General features: G+C 38.5%; 1 protein-coding gene across 1 annotated transcript in view; it reads left to right on the top strand.

Moving 5' to 3' along the window:
• Positions 1-340: 340 nt before the first annotated feature.
• Positions 341-25,694, top strand: part of LOC126248728 (vang-like protein 2-B) — an 84,024-nt gene continuing 58,670 nt past the window's right edge. The window contains exons 1-4 of the mRNA XM_049950045.1: positions 341-827; positions 907-1,024; positions 12,811-13,005; positions 24,563-24,823. Of these exons, the coding sequence (XP_049806002.1) occupies positions 715-827; positions 907-1,024; positions 12,811-13,005; positions 24,563-24,823 (687 nt within the window). The 5' untranslated portion in view covers positions 341-714. The remainder of the gene's footprint in view (positions 828-906; positions 1,025-12,810; positions 13,006-24,562; positions 24,824-25,694) is intronic.

The raw sequence follows: 25,694 nt of genomic DNA, 5'->3' as shown, positions 1-25,694 counted from the left end.
CCCCGCCTACTGGCTTCAAAACAACGTACAGCGTTAAGTCTGTAGCGCCATCTCCCCTTATTCTACCTCCATGGTTTCACGAGAAGCTCGCAGCGCCCAGACACAATAGGATCGGGCAAGTCGATAAACGTTCCCAATGGTCGGAACTTGGCAAGTACACGTGATAGTGACGTCACGGAGAAGTTTCCCGTGGTGAATCTAGCGACTACCAAAATTTGACGTTCTTCGATAACGACCAAGTTTTCGACCTTACCGCAATGTCGTACTATCGATGTATGAAATCGAACTATTTCTGTCATAGGATCGATACGTACGCAAAGTTCATAGACTTTCAAGACAACGCTGTTTTGTATGTGATGTGTTGATGTAGCCGAATAAGAGAGGAATTTATAAATGTTGCGCGTGTTGATGAAGCTGGAGGGAAAAGCTCCAGGTTATTCCCATTGTGCTACACTTGTAGTGTATTTGACATGTTGGTTCAGAAGCAGTATAGTTTCACGAAATAAGGCATTGTTTGACAGCAAACGATGCAGTCGCGTACTCAGGTCTGATTATTGGGACGTGCGATTAGCGTATATGGGATCACTGTGTCTTATACGGTGTATTGAAGTTGGAGCTAAAATAAAACTACTATGAGTGCATACAGGTCAGAACAGACGTGATGAACAATTTACTGCTTTCCGGAGCTGTTTAATTTCTTTAATGTAGCTAGTAATGGAGACGGAGTCTGTGAAGTCGGCTGTGAGCGAACAGAGTACCAGATCCAGGAGATCGCGAAGTCATACTCACAGGAACAACCACAGACTACATAATAATCATAGCTTAAGGTAAGATGAAGCGTAAATCGTATTAAGTTTTATGTTGGCAAGTTATTTCGTTTTTGTTCACTTCGAGACATTTTCCTAGGAGCAGCCGAAGTAACAGGAAAGCAGAGGATTCTATGGCACCTTTCCAGACGTCTGTCACTCTTAGAGATGAAAATCGGGGTGGTCAGGAGGTGATTGAAGTCCAGATTCTTCCGCAGGTAGGACTGCAAATAGAGTTGTACAACTTGGACCATAAGTGAGCTATTTGGCACCCTTGTCCAATTTGTTCTTGGTGCATTATAACATGCATGAGGCTTGTATGCAGAAAATCAATTACAAAAGTTACTTTTTGATAATACTTAGTTGAGTCACATGTTAGAGCTTGCTACAGCCGTAAATAGTATGTTTCTGTCAAAGTGCATTATTATCTGAGTGAATAACCTGATGCTGGGGGTGGCTAGGAGGATGAGAGCAACAACTTAGTAATAATAAGATGATGGTCCAGAGCATTGTGTGATTACAATGTGAAATGCAGAATTTTTGTGCTGGTGTACCACTTTAAGCTGTCACACAGATCATCATCTTATTTCTATTGAAACTAACTCTGTATTTGCAAGTCATTAGGGAAATCAATGTGGTGCTTTCCAATAATTAGTTGAGTCCTATCACTGCGGCAACAAAACCAAAAATCAAGTTTGCTGTCCCAGTTATTGAACGATGGTGTTTGTTTTTTTGCAAAACATTTATTGGCCTGATAGCTAGATTCTTTTGAACTCAAGTTCAGAGTTGTGGCCTCATAACTCATATGTCATAAAAAATTCTCTTGTGCCCTGTCTTATATATGAACGAACAGTCTTGATTCACATTCAAGAGGAATAATTTTCAGATTCTCATTTAGGCCTACTATGGATTTTCTACATTACTTGAGGAGGGCAGCATTCTCAGCTGTTTCCTACTGTATTTTTGTACAACTGAGAATATTCTTCCTATCTTATGATGTCTGTTAGATTATTAACTACAACCTTCATTCCTTCTCTTTTTGTATTTCAGAGCAGTGAGGTTCAAATTCCAGTTTAGGTTGTCTGTCGGTGCCCATAAGCTCATAAAGTGACTGCTGGTATGGTACCATATACTGGCCGAGACCTTTGCTTCTGCAGCTGAGTCAGTGTTCCAGTGGCATTATTGTTTGTGAGACATTTAAAATCTAACCTTCCTTCTTAAGTGTTTGTAGAATTTGTGTGGTGTAGCTTTTTGTTGTTAAATCTTTTTGCCAAATGTTTGAAATATAGATTTTTAGTAATGAACACTACACCTTCTTTGCGAGTCTTTGAGAAGGATGTGTGTTTCCCAAGCTTTACATTCACTTACCTTGGTTGATTTGTGTAAAATTGGCACATTGTCTCCCCCCCCCCCCCCCCCCCGCCTTCCACCCCTCCCCCCTCTGCTTTTTCCAGTATGGCTCAGATGTAAATATTAGGCTTTGCTGCCAGCCAGTGTATTAATACAGCTAGATTTTCTGTGTTCACTTTCGTTGTCTTCACCAGCTCAGAACCAATTTGTCACCTTCCAGTCCAACCTATACCTCAGGCTGCACTACAGATCACTCTGTTATCACAAGCTAAAATTTTTTGGGGTGTGGGAGGTGGTCCAATACGGCGTCATGATGATGATCTATTATGCAGTTGATTTTGTATGTAATTACTGCAGTCAAATCCATGAAATGTTCTATGAATTACCATCCTTTCTGTGTAGATATGAGTTCTGCTCCAAAGCATTGTTCTCGGATTATTGCCTTACCAAGACATTTTATTTTAGTAATTTTAGAGTGAAAAATTTAGAAAAATTAAAGCTTCTAATGCGGTTTTGGCAATCTTACCATATTAAAATTTTGTGTATTGTGACTTGAAGAGAATTCTTCCCCTTTCAGGGCTGTGTGTTGTGATATGCAGTTGCCTATGACTTTTTGTCAGAAATTCCTAATTTGTTAGGTTTATTTCTTGAAAGTTTGAAGAATTATTGGATCAGTTTTAGTGGGCAATAACAATTTAGCTGCAGTGACTTTAAGAGAGAAATATACTCAGTGTCCTAAACTGGATTAATTAAAGCCTTTTATACCTCTTTGCCTACACGCTACCAAATTATCAGCTTTCTACCTACCAGTCACCACAACCTATATCGGAAAAAATAATATAGGCCTAGGTGGAGAAAGAAAGTCAGTGTTCTGTTCTCTTCTTATTGGCATATATTTGATATCACACACAAATCATCATTGCATCACAGGATAGAGCCAGCATCTGTTGTTGGTACATTCAGTTGGCCCAAACTTGAATGGGCTGCTCATTGGCTTCTGCTACAGCTACTAAATGTATTATAGGTTACACAAAGTCTGACCAACTGCCAAGTAATGATATTGATTACAGATTTATTTTTTCTACTGGCATGCCATCAGGAAAGGAACTGGTTGTGTTGATTCTAGGCTCGTTACCTTGGAAGCACTCAAATGAATTGCATCTTAGGGAGATATCATTTTCCAAGTATATGTATGCAACTGTAAGTGATAGAGCATCTTAATTTGGTAAAAACCAAATGAGCTAATGTATTTAAGACACTGGTCTCTCAGATTTGGGAGGATGGAGGATTATGCTCTGTTAGGCCATCCTGATTGATGTTTTTCATAAATAATGTTAGGCAGATTCTGGGCTGGCTATGAAGCCAAGGCCTTGTCTAGTCACACACCTTTATGCATCAGTGTGACGCGATTCTTTTTTTTTTTTTTTAATTTTGATGATTTTTTTGAGCTGGAAGCCCCCATACTGAGCAAGTTATGCGAAGTGTATTTTCACAGCTTCCTGGACCACTGAATCATGATAGGATTAAGCAGCTCGTCTGGCATCTGTGAAAGACGATTTGCTTTTATGATCCTATGTCGGCATGGTAAAAGATATGTAGTACTAACAATATGGACTGCACAAGAATATGCATTGAACACTAGCACCACACCTGCTTTTTACAGCTCAGCAAGTCTGAAATGGCTTATCATTATATTTCCTGCAACCTTTCTATGGATTATGGAAAACTCAAGCTACTTGCTGCAACAACATCCTATTGGGATTCAGTCTCAAGGAAGCTGTGGAAATACAGTCAGCAGATAACCTTGTCAACAGAGACGAAGGTATCCAATGTGACAAATCATGGAAACCACTCAGTTCATGTCTGCAGTCTCAGAGGAATTATTATTAGGAGTCCTCAGTGGCTGCCATTCCAACACATGTCATCCATTTTAGTAATCAACCACATAATTTGTAAGCACTGCAGAGTTACTGACCCTGTGCTAGCTTTGTTTTTCTCTTTGGCCCATAAAGTTTTATCTATAACTGATGCTCTTGATGCTGACATTATCTCTGTCGCGTGCACAGTTACTCCACAGTATTGTGTCACGTGGTTTAAATGCTGCCAGTCACTCACCTTGAAGATGATTGTAAGGTTATCAGATGAAGTATCTGAAAGAGAAATAATACTATCCTGGATGCACACTGAGGATTATGGAATAATGAGGTGTTACTCAGTCCAGTTGGGAAGAAAAGATATTCATGGTACAACTTGACTAAAGGAAGGGATCACTTGGCAGCTCATGTGAGGCATCAAGGAATTGTCGATTTGGTAATGGAAGGGAGAGAGAGAGAGAGAGAGAGAGAGAGAGAGAGAGAGAGAGAGAGAGAGAGAGAGAGAGAGAGTCAAACCAGTCATCAGACGGAAGACCACAACAGTGTCAATAATACTAGATGAGATATATAATGCAATTTTAGGTATGAATAAAAAAAAGAGCACTGGAGATAGTGGTGTTTCCATAGAAGTGGCCAAAGCTGTAGGCAAAGCAATATGTTTCTCCTTTTAAGGGGTTATTACAGAACAACTGCAGAGTAAGTCAATTCTCCCAAAGTGGAGGAGCATGCTAATTGTTCAACTTCATAAGAAAGGTGACTGACAAGAGAGGAATAAAATACTGTACTTTACTGGGAGTCAATGGTTTTGAGAATGATTTTCTATTTTCTGAAGAAAAAAGGCATTTTTCAGCATATAATAATATAGAATATAGTGTCAGCATTGCAGCTGCTAGTTGTTCATTAGGAGAGTGAGAAGTTCATTACTGAGATAGTAGTCAGAGAGGGAGTGTCCATACCACCAAAACTATTGTCCGTCCCCGGTAGCTGAGTGGTCAGCGTGACAGAATGTCAGTCCTAAGGGCACGGGTTCGATTCCCGGCTGTGTCGGAGATTTTCTCCACTCAGGGACTGGGTGTTGTGTTGTCCTAATCATCATCATTTCATCCCCATCGATGCGCAAGTCGCTGAAGTGACGTCAAATCGAAAGACTTGCACCCGGAGAATGGTCAACCCGATGGTAGGCCCTAGTCACACGACATTTACATTTACCAGAACTTTAACAGATAAGTCCAAATGGAGGATTTATTTGTAATCGTAATGCAATTATCTTTCAAATAAAAAAATCTCAACAAAACATGTAGAACTAGTGGATGTTTCCAGATTCCTAAACTTGGAAAACTGAGGCGGACTAAATATTAATGGAAAATATCTGTTGACAACTTACGTGGTTTGCGTCTAGTGCAGAGAAAGTTCAACAGTGGATGGAGTCATTTAATACAGCTAAGTTGAAAATATGCCTGAAAATCTATTATAATAAGACATAAATAATCTACAAGAAATACACGGAAAAGAATATAGCAGGCTATCACTTAACAATGAAGTCTTTTTAACTGTATGATTAGTTTTTGTTTTATTTTAACTATGGCAACTGAAGACAGCAGCTGGTTGCACAGGGAAAAAAATAAACAGGAGAATAGAAGTGACCTGGAGTGCTGTTAATAAACTACACAGTTTTTGTGCTTAGCTTTTGAATGTGTCTAAAAATGAAACTTAGCAGTCAATGTGCATTTCCAGTTTTGCTTTATGACATGGACATGAAATGTGAAAACCATTGAAAAACAGGATAGCTTATTGAGCTGCAGAGACATGTCTAAAATTATTGGGAGGGATGGGAAAGAAAATGTGCTGTGGAAAAGACATAATTATGACTGAAATTAAATTAAGAAAGACTTTCAGCCAGGTAAATAGGTGGGAGCAGAGATATGGGAATGTGAGTAGATGATGATTGAAAATGTGCAGGAGTGACATGGTTTTAGCATAGTTCATATCAATCAGGCAGGCTAGGAAAAATTCTTACCTTCATAGTCTCAGATGTTGTTGAATTTATATGTTAAAATGAAGGACTAAGTAAGAAACATGTTTTTTTTTATTTTTTTTTTCTCCAAAAAAATTTCTGCTCAGAGATACAGCCCTCGAAAGATGACACTGTGCAAACCATTTTGAACATGTGAATTTTCGAAAAAAAATTTAATGCCTTATCTCTGGAACAGTTCTACCTGTTTTGTTGAGATTTTTTTATTTGAAAGTTAATTGCATTACGATTACAAAGAAATCCTCCATTTGGACTTATCTGTTAAAGTTCTTTTACTATAGCATTCTGAACTTTTTTATAATTTATGGATGTTTTTTTAAATACCAGTCCATAAAATTTTGACTTTTTTCTGTTGATTAGTACCATATATTTCTGAATTCCCAGAAAAGGAGAGCTTCCACTTTGAGGTTGAACAGGTTTTATAAACAATCGAAATTTTTGCCATACATAAAACCTGTTTTATTACCACATTATCACATAACAGATTCATAAAAATCAAATCTTAGCCTTATTTAACATAATTTCAGTTTTGGAAGATGAGTAAGACTCATTTTTCAAGCATTTTAAATGATTCCAAAATGTATGTGAAAGATCAATTTATACAACTTCTGTGCACTCTGTTTTGTGCCGAAATTAGCCAGTCAATGAACTAAAAATGTGTTCCACTGCTTCAGTATGGTCCTTTGATATAGTGATGCCTTCCTATTGAACCAATAGGAACTGGAGTACTTACAGTCTTCAAAACATTGTGAACAGGAAGTGAGCACTGTTGGTGTTGTTGCTGTCCTCCAGCTGGAAACCTATATCCAACAGCTGGTCCACGTGGGAGCATAAAAGTTCACTACAGTTTCGTTTAACTCGTAACTGGTGTCCGTAATCTCCGCAATCCACCAGTCACACACACACACACACACACACACACACACACACACACACACACACCACCACCACCACACCACCACACCACAAACATCCCTCTTCTCAGATTGTGAATCTGAATATAGAAATGAAATGATTGTTGGCCAGGAGGCTCCCTGCAGGGGAGTTCGGCCGCCGTATTACAAGTCCTTTTTAGTTGATGTCACTTCGCCAACTTGTGAGTCGATGATGATGATGATGATGATGATGATGATGATGGACACACAACACCCAGTCGTCTCGAGGCAGGGAAAATCCCTGACCCTGCTCGGAATCGAACCTGGGACCCCATGCGCGAGAAGCGAGAATGCTACCACAAAACCACGAGCTGCAGACATCTGTATATTGTCCTGCTGTTTCTGAGGTGTTGGCCGAATGAACGAAATTTCTTCTTTCTTGCTCTTTAATGTGTGTGCAGTATGAGTTTGCCCATGTTGAGTCCAAAAATGTCTTCTGAATTCCTTTCACAGGAGTAGTTTCTTTGGACCATTCTTCTTTTTTGTGCTCATGGAACTCTTCGATTTCCTCTTTGGACACAAGAATGAGATGCGTGGATGTGTAATATTTCATAATATTTCACAACTCTTGTAAAATCCTCAGCATTCTGAATCACAGCTGTATTCGGTCTGGAAAGATTGTTTTGTAGCATGGTGCTTCAGCAGGCCTCCTACACCATCACAGTGCCACTTCCCGTGACCAGTAGCACTTTATACCCAATCAGTTGGTACAAGCGACTTACTCAATTCATACAGCTGGTAATGATTTTTAAAATGACTAGGAGCACCATCAGAAATAGTGATCATCTTCTCTGCCCTTGTTTGCAGTTGAAACTGCAATAATTGTAGTCTTGTCCTGAAAATATGTCACTGCTGTAAACATTGAAACCTGGTCATTACTCCAACGATACCCTTGTACTTCTTGTGGGAGAATTACAGACTGGTTCTCAGAAAAATCACAGTGAAGCACTAAACATAATTCTTCAGCTTATAAAGACCCTTTCACTTATGCAATGTCTTGTTCTTGCAATTCCTTCAGATGCTGGCGTGTTACTGCTTTCACTGACCATCTGCCAAGTTCATCAATGAAACTGTCAAAGGCAACAGTTTTCTTAATTAGTTTATTTACCTCCCATGTTGCATATGTAATTTCTGCAGAGTTTTCTGCTACATCTTCCAGGCCAAGTTGTCTGTCAAGACAGTCCTCCCTGTCCAGGGCAGTCACCACATTCTTGATACAAACAAGTCTCTCGCTTTACGTCACAGACTACTGATGACTTCACATGCCCAACCAAGATGTCACATGTCATGTGCTCCAGTAATTTCTCCAGAGTTATCACACAAAGTTCAAAATTTGCACAATACACACATAAATATAGACATCTCTAGGTGGATGTGGAACTACCCACTTGGGTTGTAGTGCATAAAATTTTGATCTTACAATATGTGAAGTTGTATAGTTGCTCTTATAAATTGCAAGAGTTTCTTTAATTTTGCGAGTATGACTACAGTATTTGAATTTGAGCTGCTTCTACAGTATCACCATAATAGGGACCTGGTCTTCCAAAGACTCCTTTTACAATCACATTACTTGATTTTTCTACCACGTACGTTGATACTATTGTTTTCTTTGAAAATGTCTCTGGAATAATAGTTAAAACTTGCACATTTTCACTGTAGGATGCACAATATTAAACACCTCAATTGATGTTTGTGGAAAATTCCTGGCAAGAGGTGCAAGAATGCTTTGGTTCATTTTCTTCTGAAGATGGAATTTCTACTTTGAAGAGTGTGGTCAGTTGTGTTATAGTATATTCATTCATAACTTTAGTATTTTCCCCTGTGCTGTCTTGATGCATAGAGCTTATGACTCGACTTCACTGACCACGGTTTCTTAACTGGACTAGCACCTACCCTGTAGTTGACTGATTCAGGGTATTTATTTCTTCGTCTATCGATGCAAAATTTGCAGCATCTGCACCATGGGAGTCTGCACCCTGTTCAGATACTATAGTTATTCTTTCAAAACATTTCAAACACTAAAAGTCATTACTGGAAACATCTTCACTTTGAAACAGAGTCCTCAAATGAGAACACTTATTCCCAACCTGAACAAAGTCTGTTTTTTTTATTTTTTTTATTTTTTTTGTATATATCACTCTTTTATGGATATGCAAATAGTTGGCACACTTCTCTCTCCGGTGGCCCCAATCGGAAGACATTTCAAACAGTCCTTTTCACAAAACGCACTGCAACTGTGTCAATTGACAAATTCCTCACGAAAAAAGAACTCACTGGATGGTCTCAGATTTCTTAGAAGCCTCTTCAGTAAACAAATTAGCACTGAACAACTACAATACAGAAACCTACAATGAACAACCATGACAGAGAAACTGGCAAGGAACTACAACAAAAAGAAATAACTGCAACATGAAAGTGAAGAGAAATAACTGCAACATGAAAGTGAAGAGAAATAACTGCAACAAAGACAATAGAAATAAACATTGTAACAAAGAAATTGCCGGCCGCGGTGGCCGTGCGGTTCTGGCGCTGCAGTCCGGAACCGCGGGACTGCTACGGTCGCAGGTTTGAATCCTGCCTCGGGCATGGGTGTGTGTGATGTCCTTAGGTTGGTTAGGTTTAAGTAGTTCTAAGTTCTAGGGGACTTATGACCTAAGATGTTGAGTCCCATAGTGCTCAGAGCCATTTGAACCATTTGAACAAAGAAATTAGTAAGAAACAACTTCAGTGAAGACATACATTACCCTTAAAAAAAAAGAGGATTTTTTTTAAAAATAAAACCTGTCCAACTGAAAAGTGGAAGCTCTCCTTTACGGAGAATATAGTACTACATGGGAAAAAAAAATCTAATTATTGTGGATTGGCATTTTTGGAAAAAACCTTTTTTCTGTAAATTATAAAAAAAATTCAAAAGGCGACAAGAACTTTGACAAATATGTCCAAACGGAGGATACCATTGTAATTATAAAGCAATTTTCTTTCAAATAATAAAAAAACTAACAAAATATCTAGAACTGTTACAGAGATACAGCATTTAAAAAAAAAATCCGGAATTCACATTTTCAGACTGGTGTTCACAGTGTCATCTTTGCAGGCCTGTATCTCGGGGTAGGAATTTCTTGGGAGCAAACAAAAAAATGTGTGTTTCTTACTTACTCCTGAATTTTAACGTATGCTAAATTCGATAACATCCAAGACTATGAAGGTAACACCACCCCCATCCCCCCCACCCCCACCCTGCGCTTTAAGTGATGCGGATAATGCCTTTTATGTAGCTGAAGACCATAATCTGCGGAAAGTCTCGAAGCCTTTATCTAGCAGTGGATATCAAATGACTGATGGTGGTGATTATGGCCATATGCAGAAAGTACAGACTACCATCAAGAAAACTAAGGCATCCATCTGGAGTGAAAGGATGTATGTGAGAGGCATATACCAAGATGAGAAATAAAATTACACCAAAGAAAACAGAGTGTGAAACTTCGTTACTAGCATAAGAATGACAACGAATGGGAAAATTATCAGTGAGGAAAGACTAGAAATAGTTCCTGCTATTTCTGAAATGCTTGTTATCCATTAGTTCTGGAAAATATTTTTAGGGGCGTATTTATAACCTTATGATTCAGAAACAACACATGTTTATAAAATTAGTAAAGGAGATAGATATTGAATGATATGACAACTGAGAGCTAAGCTGAAGAAGGACAAAGTGTATGAAAGCACATAATTAACATCTAATTGTGTCTCAAGTGTAGCAATCTGTGTGGATAACTTCTGACTTCAAAGACTAAAGTAAATGTGTTTATTGTCTGTGGCTATATGCCAACTAATAATGAGACAGCATCAAAAAGCACGTCAAATTAAATTTTCAGTTCAGAAATAATTTATTATGATAAATTGAAACTGAGTAACTTTCCACCAATTGACACACCTCGACTGCAAATCTTGCTTGAGAAAATATTCAAGAGAAGATAGGAGACAAATGACCTTAATTTTGTGTACTGCATATGGAAACATTGGTTTTGATCCTATTCATCTCCCCAACTAGAAATTTTTGTTCAAGTCATCTTGTATCCTCCTACAGTCACTCAGTTTCGACACCTTACCACACACCACAGCATCATCAGCAAACAACCACAAATTGCTGCCCACCCTGTCCACCAGACCATTTACATATATAGAGAATAATAGCACTCCTATCACACTTCCCTGAGACTCTTCTGACAATAACATTCTCTCAAGAACACTTGCTGTAGAGGACAACATACTGTGTTCTATAACTTAAGTAGTCTTCCAGCCACTCACATACCTGTGAACCTACTACATGTACTTGTACATTCTTTAATAGCCACCAACGGGGCACTGTGTCGGACACTTTACGGTAATCTAGAAATATGGAATCTGCCTGTTGCCCTTCATCCATGGTTCATAGAATATAATGTGAGAAAACGGCAACCTGAGTTTTGCATGAGTGATGCTTTCTAAAACCAAGCTGATTCACAACCTGTGAACCTCGCAGGAGAGCTTCTGTAAGGTTTGGGAGGTAGGAGACGAGATACTGGCAGAAGTAAAGCTGTGAGGACCGGGCGTGAGTCGTGCTTCAGTAGCTCAGATGGTAGAGCACTTGCCCGCGAAAGGCAAAGGTCCCGAGTTCGAGTCTCGGTCGGGCACACAGTTTTAATCTGCCAGGAAGTTTCAACGGAAACATAGTTTGTAAAGAGAATGTCGCTGAGTTTTTTGCGGACTCTGTGCTAATCTTCGTCATCAAGATAATTAATATTGACCATTTCCTTTCCAGAAGACTGGGCAGTCAAAAAATTTTCCTCGAGAAGCATAAGAGACTGATAAATGTGCCAAAAATATTGTCAAATAGCCAAGGCACTGAGCATTGGATAAGCACTAAGAAATGACAAAAAATTACTCACCCCAACATGTTGGCATTCTTAGCAGCTTATTCACAATCCTTCACCACAGCTATCATGTATCGTGAAGTCATGACAACAGTCTCTGACATATCATAAAAAAAGAAAAATCACATAAAGCTAGGTCAAATGATTGTGGAGAACTTTGAGTAAGATGACAGCATGTTTATATGCATGGCCAATGAAAAATTCTGGAAATTAATATTTAAGATGACTACAACCATATGTATGAAAGTCAGTCGAAGTGTCGTCATGTTGCAACATGAAGTCATCACTATCTTCAAATAATTAGAATGTAAGCCAGTCTCATAGCATGCCTAGGTGCACAGCAGTAACAATTCTCTCTACAAATAAAATGATCCATATACTTTGAGAAAGGATGTGACAGAAACACATACACTTGAAAGGAAATGGCGGGGTGTCTCCTAGTCACATGGAAATTTCTTAGATACTTTCTCAAAAGGCGAGGGCCTTCATTCAGGTCGGTGCAGCACACAGTTTTAATCTGCCAGTTTGACAAGACTGTAGACTCAGTTGCAGAATGAGATATTCATTCTCATTCCATTTTTTTTATGATATGTAGGGGCTATAGAACCACTACTAGCCACCTTTCAACATCAACACAATTTTGTCATTCTTCCGTTCTTCGTGCTGTGTGTTTCTCGCAGTTTGTCATACAAATGCTACATATAATCAATTATTCTCTGGTTTGTAACAATGTTATTAATGGTGTCTGAGAGTGGCACTGAATATAGTCATTGTTCTTTTTTATTTATTGTAATGTGAGTGTATGATGTGGTGCTATATTGTGCGAAGGCCTAAGAATTAATTGTGACTGCACTAGAAATATTGTGATTACACTACATTTTTAAATTATGTATTTTCATATAGGATGACAACTGGGGCGAAAACACTACTGCCTTGACAGGCAACACTTCTGAGCAGTCAGATGCAGAGGAAATGGCTGTGAGCCAGTGGAATGGAGAACCTGACACAGGCTTCAGTTTCATGTGTCATCGGTATTTGGGATCTGCCCTTACTGGATTTGTGTGTGTAGCAGCTTTCCTCAGTCCCCCTGCAATGGTGGTATGTATTCATTTTTACTGTGAGACAGAGTAACTATCCCAGCAATGATTTGGTATATTGTTAACTGTACTACTATTACCACCCTACTACTACTACTGCTACTACTCTTTTTACCTTTACTACTGATGTCTTTGTGGTGTAATGTACCTACTGTCACACTTGGTTCGTATTATTAGGTTAGATAATAACTTCTTCTTCTTTTTTTTTTTTTTCTTTTTTTTTTTTAAAATAAGGAAGACCTACACAGATGAGACAATACACTGTTACATTGAATGCTGTGTAATGTTGTTAATGGTGCTACAGGCACATGATGCAGTAAGGAAAGTATGTATAAGCAGAGCAGAGATGAATGGGAATTGTTATGTTGATGATACTACCTCAAGTGGGGAAATGCACTGACATAAGTGACTTTGACAAGAGGTAGATTGTTATGGCTGGTGCCTGGCAATGAGCACCTCGGAAATGACTGTTTGCATGCCACTGTTGTGAGCATCAATAGAAAACAGTTGGAGGATGACAAGGTGTTGGATGTCGATTCCTCATCACAGGACATGGCGGTCACAGGCTTGTTCATACTGTAAAGCAGGATAGGCGTCAGGCAGTCTGTGGCAGATCTGACAAGAGTACAATGCTGGTACATGCACAAGTGTTTCAAGAGTACTGTGTTGAGTACTCATTGTTGAATATGGAGCACTGCAGCAGATGACTACCTACATGTTTCCGTGCTGACCGAATGATATCATCAGTTATAAGTGCAATGGATGTATGATCATGGAGATTGGAGCATAAATCAATGAAAACTTGTGTCCTGGTTGTATGAATCTCTTGTTACACCAAGTCGATGGCCGTATCTGGATACACCATAATCCAGGCGAACAGCTGCTTGAAACATGTAGCATTCTTTGTACACAGGTTGGTGGGAAGGTGTTATGTTGTGAGGTACATTGACCTGTGCTTCCATGGAACCTGTGGCAGTAATCAAAGGGACCGTGATAGATACAGACTACATGAACGTTATTGTAGACCACCTTCATACTTGATGCTTCCCTGATGATGATAATGGCATTTTCAAGCAGAATAACTGGATGTCACATGGTCAAAATTAAGCTACGGAGGACTGAGGAGCATGATTGTGAACTCATGTTGATGTCTCGACCACCAGATTTGCGTGATGTGGACCCGATGAAATACGTCTGGAACACCATCGGGTGACAGCTCTGCACCCACAAACCACTAGCCTATCACTTACACTAATTGCGTGACCTGTAAATAGACATCTGGTGCCACATATCTCCAGTAACATACCAAAGTTTTGTCTAAACCAGCCACACAGAATCTACTAACTGCGTAACACAACTGTCAAATTCACCATATGGTGTCATAGCACACCACATGTCTTTTGCGGTTCTTGAAAGTCAAAGATATGAGCTGTCACAACAAAGATTTTGCTTCTTTATGTTTTTTTAATTATTTTTATTAAAACTGGAGCACTGCCTTTGCTCTGCAAGGTGTACAGCGATCTTTAAATGCTGTCTGGTGACCAGTAAGTCTTCCTGTGTGGCATGATGCTGGCAGACCCAGTGGTGTGGTCATGTTTTATGCTCTTGTGGAGCCTTCACAACTGTATTAACTTCTACGTCCATTTGAATGTTTAACAGGGATATTAAAGGTGTTAGTTCGGGTTTTGTTGACACTGAGTGTACAGCTCTCTCAAAATCTATAAATACCAGACACCACAGTAATTCACACTCGTTGCTACATTGTATAAGTTCATTCCCAACTAGTAAGATGTCCAATGTGCTATACCTTTTTCTAAACCCAATTTGCTCCTTTGCTTTATTAAAATCTAGTGTTTTTCTATGCAGCTTGTATGTTGCCATCTCACAGTTTCATTTGCTGAGAGTAGTAGCTTGGGATCACAGGATGATAGTGAAGAATATAGAAGGGAAAAAATCAGTAACAAATATATCTGAACCTGAACTACGCTAAATGAAATCTGGTGAGACAAAAAAGACGTTGTCCCTTGGTTTTTTGGTTCACTTTATTAAAGAGAAGTATTATTCAGATCACTGGGTGTAGTTTCAATGTTTGAACAACTGAATCGTAGATACATGTGTGGGTGGTTTTTTTTTTTTTTTTTTTTTTTTTTTTTTTTTTTTTTTTTTTTTTTTTTTCCCTGATGGCAGAAATGGAAATCGTTGCAGAGTCATACTGAATATATGAAACTGTCTCAAACCTTTTGTTGGGCAACCAACTTCTAAGGATAATAATGGTTGTGGCCATAAATGGGCTTAAACATCTTGCCTCAAGAAGTTGAAGGTACAATCCACTTTAATGCTTTCAAAACATCAGTAATTATCATAATTGAACAATCTGGTTTTGCTAAAGAGAGACCACAAGAAACAGTTACCTATATACCTAGCAACAACACCCAACTTTACAAATGAAAGTGTGTGATTCCAGAGTTCATTCCCTAATTTGATATGTATACTATATAGACAAGTACGTAAAGTACATATAACAACAGCTGGGGTCTAACAAAGAAGAATTTAATTTTGATAATGTAATCCAAATACAACTAGTTCCGAAGCCACAAACAACAAATTAAATCATAAAACAACTTAAAAATAACAAAGTATCTGGAGAAGACAATATAGTTGCTGAATTATGGAAACACTCTAGTGACTACTTTATTATGTGTTTAACTAGAAATCGCCCACCCCATGAACCATGGACCTTCCCATTGATGGGGAGGCTTGCGTGCCTCAGCGATACAGATAGCCGTACCGTAGGTGCCACCACAACGGAGGGTTACCTGTTGAGAGGCCAAACAAACATATGGTTCCCGAAGAGGGGCAACAGCCTTTTCAGTAGTTGCAGGGGCAACAATCTGGATGATTGACTGATCTGGCCTTGTAACACTAACCAAAACGGCCTTGCCGTACTGGTACTGCGAATGGCTGAAAGCAAGGGGAAATTACAGTCGTAATTTTTCCTGAGGGCATGCAGCTTTACTCTATGGTTAAATGATGATGGCATCCTCTTGGGTATAATATTCTGGAGGTAAAATAGTCCCCCATTTGGATCTCCAGGTGGGGACTACTCAGAAGGGCGTCATTATCAGGAGAAAGAAAACTGGCATTCTACGGATCGGAGCGTGGAATGTCAGATCCCTTAATCGGGCAGGTAGGTTAGAAAATTTAAAAAGGAAAATGGATAGGTTAAAATTAGATATAGTGGAAATTAGTGAAGTTCGGTGGCAGGAGGAACAGGACTTCTGGTCAGGTGAATACAGGGTTATAAATACAAAATCAAATAGGGGTAATGCAGGAGTAGGTTTAATAATGAATAGGAAAATAGGAATGTGGGTAAGCTACTACAAACAGCCTAGTGAACACATTATTGTGGCCAAGATAGATACGAAGCCCACGCCTACCACAGTGGTAAAAGTTTATATGCCAACTAGCTCCGCAGATGATGAAGAGAGTGATGAAATGTATTATGAGATAAAAGAAATTATTCAGATAGTGAAGGGAGACAAAAATTTAATAGTCATGGGTGACTGGAATTCGATATAGGAAAGGGGAGGGAAGGAAATGTAGTAGGTGAATATGGATTGGGGGGGGGGGGGGAGGGAGGGGGGGGGGAATGAAAGAGGAAGCCGCCTGGTAGAATTTTGCACAGAGAATAACTTAATCATAGCTAACACTTGGTTCAAGAATCGTAAAAGAAGATTGTATACATGGAAGAAGCCTGGAGATACTGGAAGGTGTCAGATAGATTATATAACGGTAAGACAGAGATTTAGGAACCAGGTTTTAAATTGTAAGACATTTCCACGGGCAGATGTGGACTCTGACCACAATCTATTGGTTATGAACTGTAGATTAAAACTGAAGAAACTGCAAAAAGTGGGAAATTGAGGAGATGGGACCGGGATAAACTGAAAGAACCAGAGGTTGTAGAGAGCTTCAGGAAGAGCATTAGGGAACGATAGACATGAATGAGGGAAAGAAATACAGCAGAAGAAGAATGGTTAGCTTTGAGAGATGAAATAGTGAAGGTAGCAGAGGATCAAGGAGGTAAAAAGACGAGGGCTAGTAGAAATCCTTGGATAACAGAAGATACATTGAATTTAATTGATAAAAGGTAAAAAATATAAAAATGCAGAAAATGAAGCAGGTAAAGAGGAATACAAACGTCTGAAAAATGAGATCGACAGGAAGTGCAAAATAGCTAAGCAGGGATGGCTAGAGGACAAATGTAAGGATGTAGAGGCACATATCACTAGGAGTAAGATAGATACTGCCTACAGGAAAATTAAAGAGACCTTTGGAAAAAGAGAACCACTTGCATGAATATCAAGAGCTCAGATGGAAACCCAATTCTAAGCAAAGAAGGGAAAGCAGAAAGATGGAAGGAGTATATAGAGGGTCTATACAAGGGCGATGTTCTTGAGGACAATATTATAGAAATGGAAGAGAATGTAGATGAACATGAAATAGGAGATATGGTACTATGTGAAGAGTTTGACAGAGCACTGAAAGACCTAAGTCGAAACAAGGCCCCGGGAGTAGACAACATTCCATTAGAACTACTGACAGCCTTGGGAGAGTCAGGCGTAACAAAACTCTATGATCTGGTGAGCAAGATGTATGAGACAGGTGAAATACCCTCACACTTCAAGAATAATATAATAACTCCAATCCCAAAGAAAGGAGGTGTTGACAGATGTGAAAATTACCGAACTATCAGTTTAATAAGTCACTGCTGCAAAATACTAACACGAATTCTTTACAGATGAATGGAAAAACTGGTCGAAGCCGACCTTGGAGAAGATCAGTTTGGATTCTGTAGAAATGTTGGAACACGTGAGGCAATACTGACCCTATGACTTACTTTAGAAAATATATTAAGGAAAGGCAAACCTACGTTTCTAGCATTTGTAGACTTAGAGAAAGCTTTTGACAATATTGACTGGAATACTCTCTTTCAAATTCTGAAGGTGGCAGGGGTAAAATAAAGGGAGCGAAAGGCTATTTACAGTTTGTACAGAAAGCAGATGGTGGTTATAAGAGTCTAGGGACATAAAAGGGAAGCAGTGGTTGGGAAGGGAGTGAGACAGGGTTGTAGCCTCTCCCAAATGCTATTCAATCTGTATATTGAGCAAGCAGTAAAGGAAACAAAAGAAAAATTCGGAGTAGGCATTAAAATCCATGGAGAAGAAATAAAAACTTTGAGGTTCGCCGATGACATTGTAATTCTGTCAGAGACAGCAAAGGACTTGGAAGAGCACTCCAACGTAATGGACAGTGTCTTGAAAGGAGAGTATAAGATGAACATCAACAAAAGCAAAACGAGGATAATGGAATGTAGTCGAATTAAATCGGGCGATGCTGAGGGAATTAGATTAGGAAATGAGTCACTTAAAGTAGTAAAGGAGTTTTGCTATTTGGGGAGCAAAATAACTGATGTGGCCGAAGTAGAGAGGATATAAAATGTAGACTGGCAATGGCAAGGAAAGTGTTTCTGAAGAAGAGAAATTTGTTAACGTCGAGTATAGATTTCAGTGTCAGGAATTCGTTTCTGAAAGTATTTGTATGGGGTGTAGCCATGTATGGAAGTGAAACATGGACGATAAATAGTTTGGACAGGAAGAGAATAGAAGCTTTCGAAATGTGGTGCTACAGAAGAATGCTGAAGATTAGATGGGTAGATCACATAACTAATGAGGACGTGTTGAATAGAATTGGAGAGAAGAGAAATTTGTGGCACACCTTGACTAGAAGAAGGGATCGGTTGGTAGGGCATATTCTGAGGCATCAGGGGATCAGCAGTTTACTATTGGATGGCAGTGTGGAGGGTAAAAATCATAGAGGGAGACCAAGAGATGAATACACTAAACAGATTCAGAAGGATGTAGGTTACAGTAGGTACTGGGAGATGAAGAATCTTGCGCAGGATAGAGTAGCATGGAGAGCTGCATCAAACCAGTCTCTGGACTGAAGACAACAACAACTAGAAATCATTACTTAAATCTGGAGAGCAAACAGCATTCAAGCAGAATTGACCTTTGCATTAATACATCCACTCACAAAAAGGAAAAGAAAACATATCCTAACAATTGTCGGGGAATCTCCCTCTTTCCAGTGATGTGACAATATTGTTATTCATTCTTCATTACTAGATGGTTATTCTGTTAGTAAAAGTGTGAATGGCCTTTCAGACCATGATGCACAAATTTAAACACTAAAAGGCTTTTGTACTCAAACCAGTGTCATATTTAATTACAAACTATGTAGGAAAGTTAATACAACAGCAATAGAGAGTTTTTTAAACCTTGCCAAGGAACAAGAGTGGCAGGATGTTTATAGTGCTGGTAACATAGAAGACAAATATAATGCTTTCATTAACACATTTCTCATGCTCTTTGAGAGTTGCTTCCCATTAGAACATTCTAAAGGGGGTACTAGCAGTAATAGGGAGCCCGGGTGGCTGACTAGTGGGATAAGGATATTTTGTAGAACAATGCAGAAATTTTATCAAAATGTTAGAAGTAGTCACGATCAAGCTACAGTAGTCAATTACAAACAGTATTGTAAAGTGCTTAAAAATGTTGTTAGGAAGGTAAAGAGTATGTGGTATGCAAATAGAATAGCTAATTCACAGGATAAAATTAAAACCATATGGTCTGTTGTGAAGGAAGTGTCTGGTCAGCAGCACAAGGCCGATGATATAAAGTCAGTCTGCATTAAAAATATTTGTTACTGATAAATCAGGTATACGTACAGTATCTAACAATCATTTTCTGAGTGTTGTTGGTGAATTAAATAAAAATTTAGTTTCTACAGGAAATCGTATAACTTTCTTGGCAAATGCCTTTCCGAGATTGATGGCTGAAATACTCCTCTACGATACAGACAAGAGGGAGATTGAGTCAATAATTAAATCACTGAAGACTAAGGACTCTCATGGATATTATGGAGTGTCTAGCAGAATATTAAAGTACTGCGCTGCACACTTTATCCCTGTATTTAGCCATATTTGTAATTTTTTGTTTAGGAATGGTCAGTTTCCTGAGCAATTAAGTACTCTGTAGTAAAGCCACTTTATAAAAAGGGATAATGTAGATAATTTTATACCTATTTCTATGCCATCAGTGTTTGCAAAAGTTATTGAAATGGCTGGTATATAATGATGATTGATCATTTTATATCACATGATTTGCTATCAGATGTACAGTTCGGCTTTGGAAGTCGTCTAACAACTGAAAATGCTATATTCTCTTTTCTCTGTGAGGTACTGGATGGTCTCAACAAAAGGTTTCGAATGCTAGGCATATTTTTTGATTGAACTAAGGCATTTGATTGTATTGATCACAAAATATTGCTCCAGAAGTTGGACCATTATGTAATACAGGGAGCAGCTCACAATTGGTTCACATCTTACTCTGGCAACAGGCAGCAAAAGTCATTATTCACCATGTTGATAACGGCTGTGGTGTGGGGTCTGAGCAGGGTACTGTCAAGCGGGGGGTGCCCCAGGGATCAGTGTTGGGGCCACCTTTTTTCCTTATTTATATAAATTACATGCCCTCTAGTATTACGGGTAGCTCTAAAATATTTCTGTTTGCTGATGACACTAGCTTGGTAGTAAAGAATGTTGTGTGCAACATTGGCTCTGTTTCAAATAGTGCAGTTCATGACAGAAGTTCATGGCTTGTAGAAAATAAACTAATGCTAAATCACAGTAAGACTCAGTTTTTACAGTTTCTAACACAGAATTCAACAAAACCTGACATTTTAATTTCACAGAATGGGCATATGATTAGTGAAACTGAACAGTTCAAATTTTTAGCTGTTCAGGTAGATAGAAAGCTGTAAGGATATTTTTGGCTCAGAAATGTTCGTTTCAGGCAATAAGTGGTGTAAGTTCATGAACCTTTTTTAGTCCCCTGTTTTTGAGTCTGGGTATTTTGACATTGGCCTCTCAATATATATATTCCTTACTGTCATTTCTTGTTAACATTATTAGCTTATTCTCAAGAGTAAGCAGCTTTCACTTGGTTAATACTCAGCAGAAATCAAACCTACATTTGGATTGGACTTCCTTAACTCTTGTGCGGAAAGGTGTGCAGTATACTGCTGCATCCATTTTCAGTAAGTTACCACTCAGATTCAAAAATCTTAGCAGTAATCCATGCACTTTCAAATCCTTACTGAAGAGTTTCCTCATGGGTCACTCCTTCTATTCTGTCAAGGAGTTCCTTGAAAAATTAAGCTGATTCTTATTGTATTTTGAGTGTTGGGCTCCATAAGGTTCCCTTTCTGTGCAGCAACCATGGAATATAAAATATAAAATTATAAGGAATGTGGCAGCCAGTCACGGAACCGTGATTTGTTTGTGTTGTTGCAGGTCAGTTTCGACTGGTATCGGTTGTCGTCGGTGCATTTTTCTAGCCGATGCATACCGTGGGTGGGTGTGCTGTCCTTGGCAGATTTCTATCATGATAGACATCTGCCAAGGACAGTGCTTCTACTTGTGGCATGTGTCATTTGGGAGGATGTGCCGATGGTGGCTGGTGTCGGTTGAGGTCGGTTTGCAGCGGGATGGGTGAATTATGTTTCTGTGACTGGTTGCTGCATTTTTTAAAATCTTATTGTATTGTTGATTGCATTTACTTAAACATGTGAACTGGCTTTTTTCGGGTTCATAAACATTTATTTTTGTCTGTTATTACTTTTATGTTGTAATTTCTTGTACTGACACGTCCATGAGCTTGGAGATTTGCTCCTCAATTTGGTCCTACGGAACTTGACGTGTAAATAAAGAAATCTCGTCCATTGCACTTTCGAGGAAAGCTGAAAGGATACTTAACTCTGAACTAGGAGAATATCAAGCAGAATTTCGGAAGGCAGGGTCTTGCACAAAACAAATATTAAATAAAAAAATACAGAAATGAGAAAAATCAGAAACTTGAAATATAACTTTTGCAGATTTTAAAAATGCCTGTAAATCAGACAGAAATGCGCTAAACATTGTAAAAGAATTTGGGATCAATAATAAAACCACAGAAATAATTAAAGGAACTTTAACAAACACAATGCCAAAAGTAAAGTTTGTGGGTGTACTATAAAAACACACTGAAATACTTTTAAGACAAACAGGTGGTGTGTCACCCCCTATGTTTCAACTGTGTGTTTGATAAGGTATTTAAAGAATGGAGGTAGGTAATCCATCAATATTAAGGATGAACAACTAGGCAGAAATAAAAAAAATAAAGATTATCTAGCTTTTGCAGTCGATGTGGATTTAATTACTGACTTGCTGGGTTGTGCCAAAGAACAAATTACAGAGCTATGGAAATAAACAGCTGAAATAGGACTAAAATATCATTTGAAAAAAAAAAAACCATAGTTCATGACAAGTGTCAGTGATGTTTGTAAAAATTTGAAATTTGTAATGGCACAATATAGAGAAATAAATTATTTTAAATATGTAGGACAATAGATATAATGAGCAATACAAAATATAGTGCATCCATGGGAAGAGCATTTCATGTGACAAACACGTATAACAAAAAATCTTAGTCGTGGAACACACAGTCAAAACGCAAACAGTGGTAAGGTACAAAACAGTATATGCATCAGAAACCCTTAAACTAGCAAGATATGAGGATCTTGAAAAATTGGAAAGAAGAATTCTAAGGAAAATACGGGGAACTAAAAGTAGTAGTAATGCTGAATACAAATTGTGAAGCAAGAGAAGACTCTATTTGAAAATGTAAACTTTAACTAATGTAATGAGAAAAAGAAAACTACTGTTTTATGGACACACAAATACCGAATGGCTAGTAGCAGACTAACCAAGCAGGCCTTCAACTTATTACGCAGCTGGAAATTTAAAAAATCACATGATTAACTGAAACTGACAAAAATATGAAAAACTCTGGAGTTAGAATGATCATATTAAATAACTGAATATTTTCTAGAGAAGCAACACAACAGGAAAGAAAGAGATTGGTAAATGGTATTAAGTGGACACAGGTAGCATAGGAATGACACACTCAAAGGATTAAGGAAATCTGGGAACAAAGAAATCAAAACACGAAGAAGCATTGTCAAAGTTGATTTACTCTACCCACCAAATCGATGAATAAGTTAAATAAATAATACTTTGGAAGGGGAAAGATCAGCCTTGGTTTAATAACTGTAGTAAGGAGTTATTAAAAGCTGAATCACTGATTCAAGAAAATTGCTACCACCACTGAGAAATAAATGCAAAATTTAGTTATAACAAACACACAGAGCGGAGATGGGAGGGGATGGTTTTCAAAACAGTCACATCTCTCAAAATGTTGAAGATCTGAATAAGTTTCAGCCCTGTGAGAGTCAGTTAACTTGTTGAAATAATCTCCTTGATTACCTACTGAGAATACTGGTACTGTGAAATAAAGTGAAGGCAAAAATTATGAATTGTTTCACAAAGGAGAACTCTACCACAGCCCATTCTTTTGCTCACTGTATGGACACAGGTGAAGAATATGGAAAAAGATATTTAATGGTAACTGGATGTGATTGAATGCATGTTGTAAATATGCAGATTACAGGTTACACAACAGAATGGTCTCTTTTCCTAGCAGCTGTTAATTTGGAGGTAATTTAAAGCAATGGATTGCCTCTCATGACGAGGCACAGGTCATTTCAGTTTTCGTGAGGGCACTGGAGTGAAACAAAAACTCAGTGAACTATATTAATTCAATTTGTTATAGAACTATGGAAAGTATTTAGTTCACCTTTTTGGTGACTGAACAATTCCACTGTAGGGACCAGTACAGTTTTCACTGGCAACATTCCTGCACAGCACAGCTGTTTCTAGATCCAAAATACTGTAGGTAACAGTGTTCAGTTTGTGTTATATTTCTTGGCTGCTGTGTACTCTTTGATAAATTCCCCACTGCCAATTCATAAACACATAATATCCAAATAGAATCATTAGATCATTCACAGTGGGGAAAAATTGTTGGAAGTGTAATTAGTGTTAGTTTTAACCAAAGATATTATGATAGGGTCATTATTGTTACTTGTGTTTCTAAATAAAATGTAAGACAGTATGCATAAACAAGTGTAATAAATAGGGGAAAAAGGAGAGGGGGGGGGGGGAGATTCTTCAGTTTCCACATTCTGTCCACAAGTAGATTATAAAAAAGAAGTTGGCAATGCTTATATATATATCCCCTCTGTCTGTGTGTGGACTCCAAATGTTGATGTAACTTGTTGCTTAGGAAATGTAGTGCTATTTTGGGAATAAATGTGCAATAGCTTGTGTAAAATTTTTTTTTTTAATGTTTAGCAGTAGTTGGAAATTATTCAGATGCCAAACTATTAATATCACAATGCATTTACAAATCATTTAAAAGAAACTATTAAATGAGAATCAGACATAGACTATATCTCACAGAGAAGGTATGCAGGTACACAAAAGGCAGAAAAGTATTCCATTGTTCTATTTTATAACAAAGCTGCTTTGTAAATGCCTCTGTTCTTTGTGGATTCAGGTATTACCACGACTGCCAGGGTTGTTACCGATGCCACTTCTGCCTAGTCACCAGCAGTCAACACTGGCATGTGGCACTGAATGCAAGGGTTTGCTTCTAGCTCTTGCTTTCAAGTTAGTGATACTGGCTGTCGGTGCATGGGCACTCTTCCTCAGGCGACCACCCAGAGCTACTATGCCTAGAATATTCCTGCTGCGGGCAGCAGTCAATGGACTAGTGTTAATTTGCACGTTTGCTTACTGGCTGTTTTATGTTGTGCAGGTAAATAACTCCAAAACTGGAAAAAGACATCAAAATAATTTTTGTATTAATGATCTTTGAATTGATATATTGCTGTTGCCTTCAGTAGTTAATTGTTTCCTTTTTGCAAGTGGTATGTATCTATTCTTAGCAATCTGCAACTTATGTAAAACACTTTACCTTTTAATGATATGAATATAACAGAGGGAAACATTCCACGTGGAAAAAATATATCTAAAAAGAAAGAAAGTGATGAGACTTACCAAACAAAAGCGCTGGCAGGTCGATAGACACACAAACAAACACAAACATACACACAAAATTCTAACTTTCGCAACAAACGGTTGCTTCGTCAGGAAAGAGGGAAGGAGAGGGAAAGATGAAAGGAAGTGGGTTTTAAGGGAGAGGGTAAGGAGTCATTCCAATCCCGGGAGCGGAAAGACTTACCTTAGGGGGAAAAAAGGACGGGTGTACACTCGCACACACGCACATATCCATCCGCATATACACAGACACAAGCAGACATTTGTAAAGGCAAAGAGTTTGGGCAGAGATGTCAGTCGAGGCGGAAGTACAGAGGCAAAGGTGATGTTGAAAGACAGGTGAGGTACGAGCGGCGGCAAATAGAAATTGATGAAGGATGGGAGACTGCATGTGATGGGTTGAAGGTGTTGATCTACGTAGGCAGAGATGCGTTCTTACCAAGCCCCCACAGAACGCATCTCTGCCTACGTAGATCAACACCTTCAACCCATCACATGCAGTCTCCCATCCTTCATCAAAGACACCAACCACTTTCTCGAACGCCTGGAATCCCTACCCAGTCTGTTACCCCTGGAAACTATCCTTGTAACCATTGATGCCACTTCCTTATACACAAATATTCTGCATG

Source organism: Schistocerca nitens, chromosome 3 (genome assembly GCF_023898315.1).
Source record: "Schistocerca nitens isolate TAMUIC-IGC-003100 chromosome 3, iqSchNite1.1, whole genome shotgun sequence".
In the NCBI taxonomy this organism is placed as follows: Eukaryota; Metazoa; Arthropoda; class Insecta; order Orthoptera; family Acrididae; genus Schistocerca; species Schistocerca nitens.
This window is presented reverse-complemented; position numbering and strand designations above follow the sequence as displayed.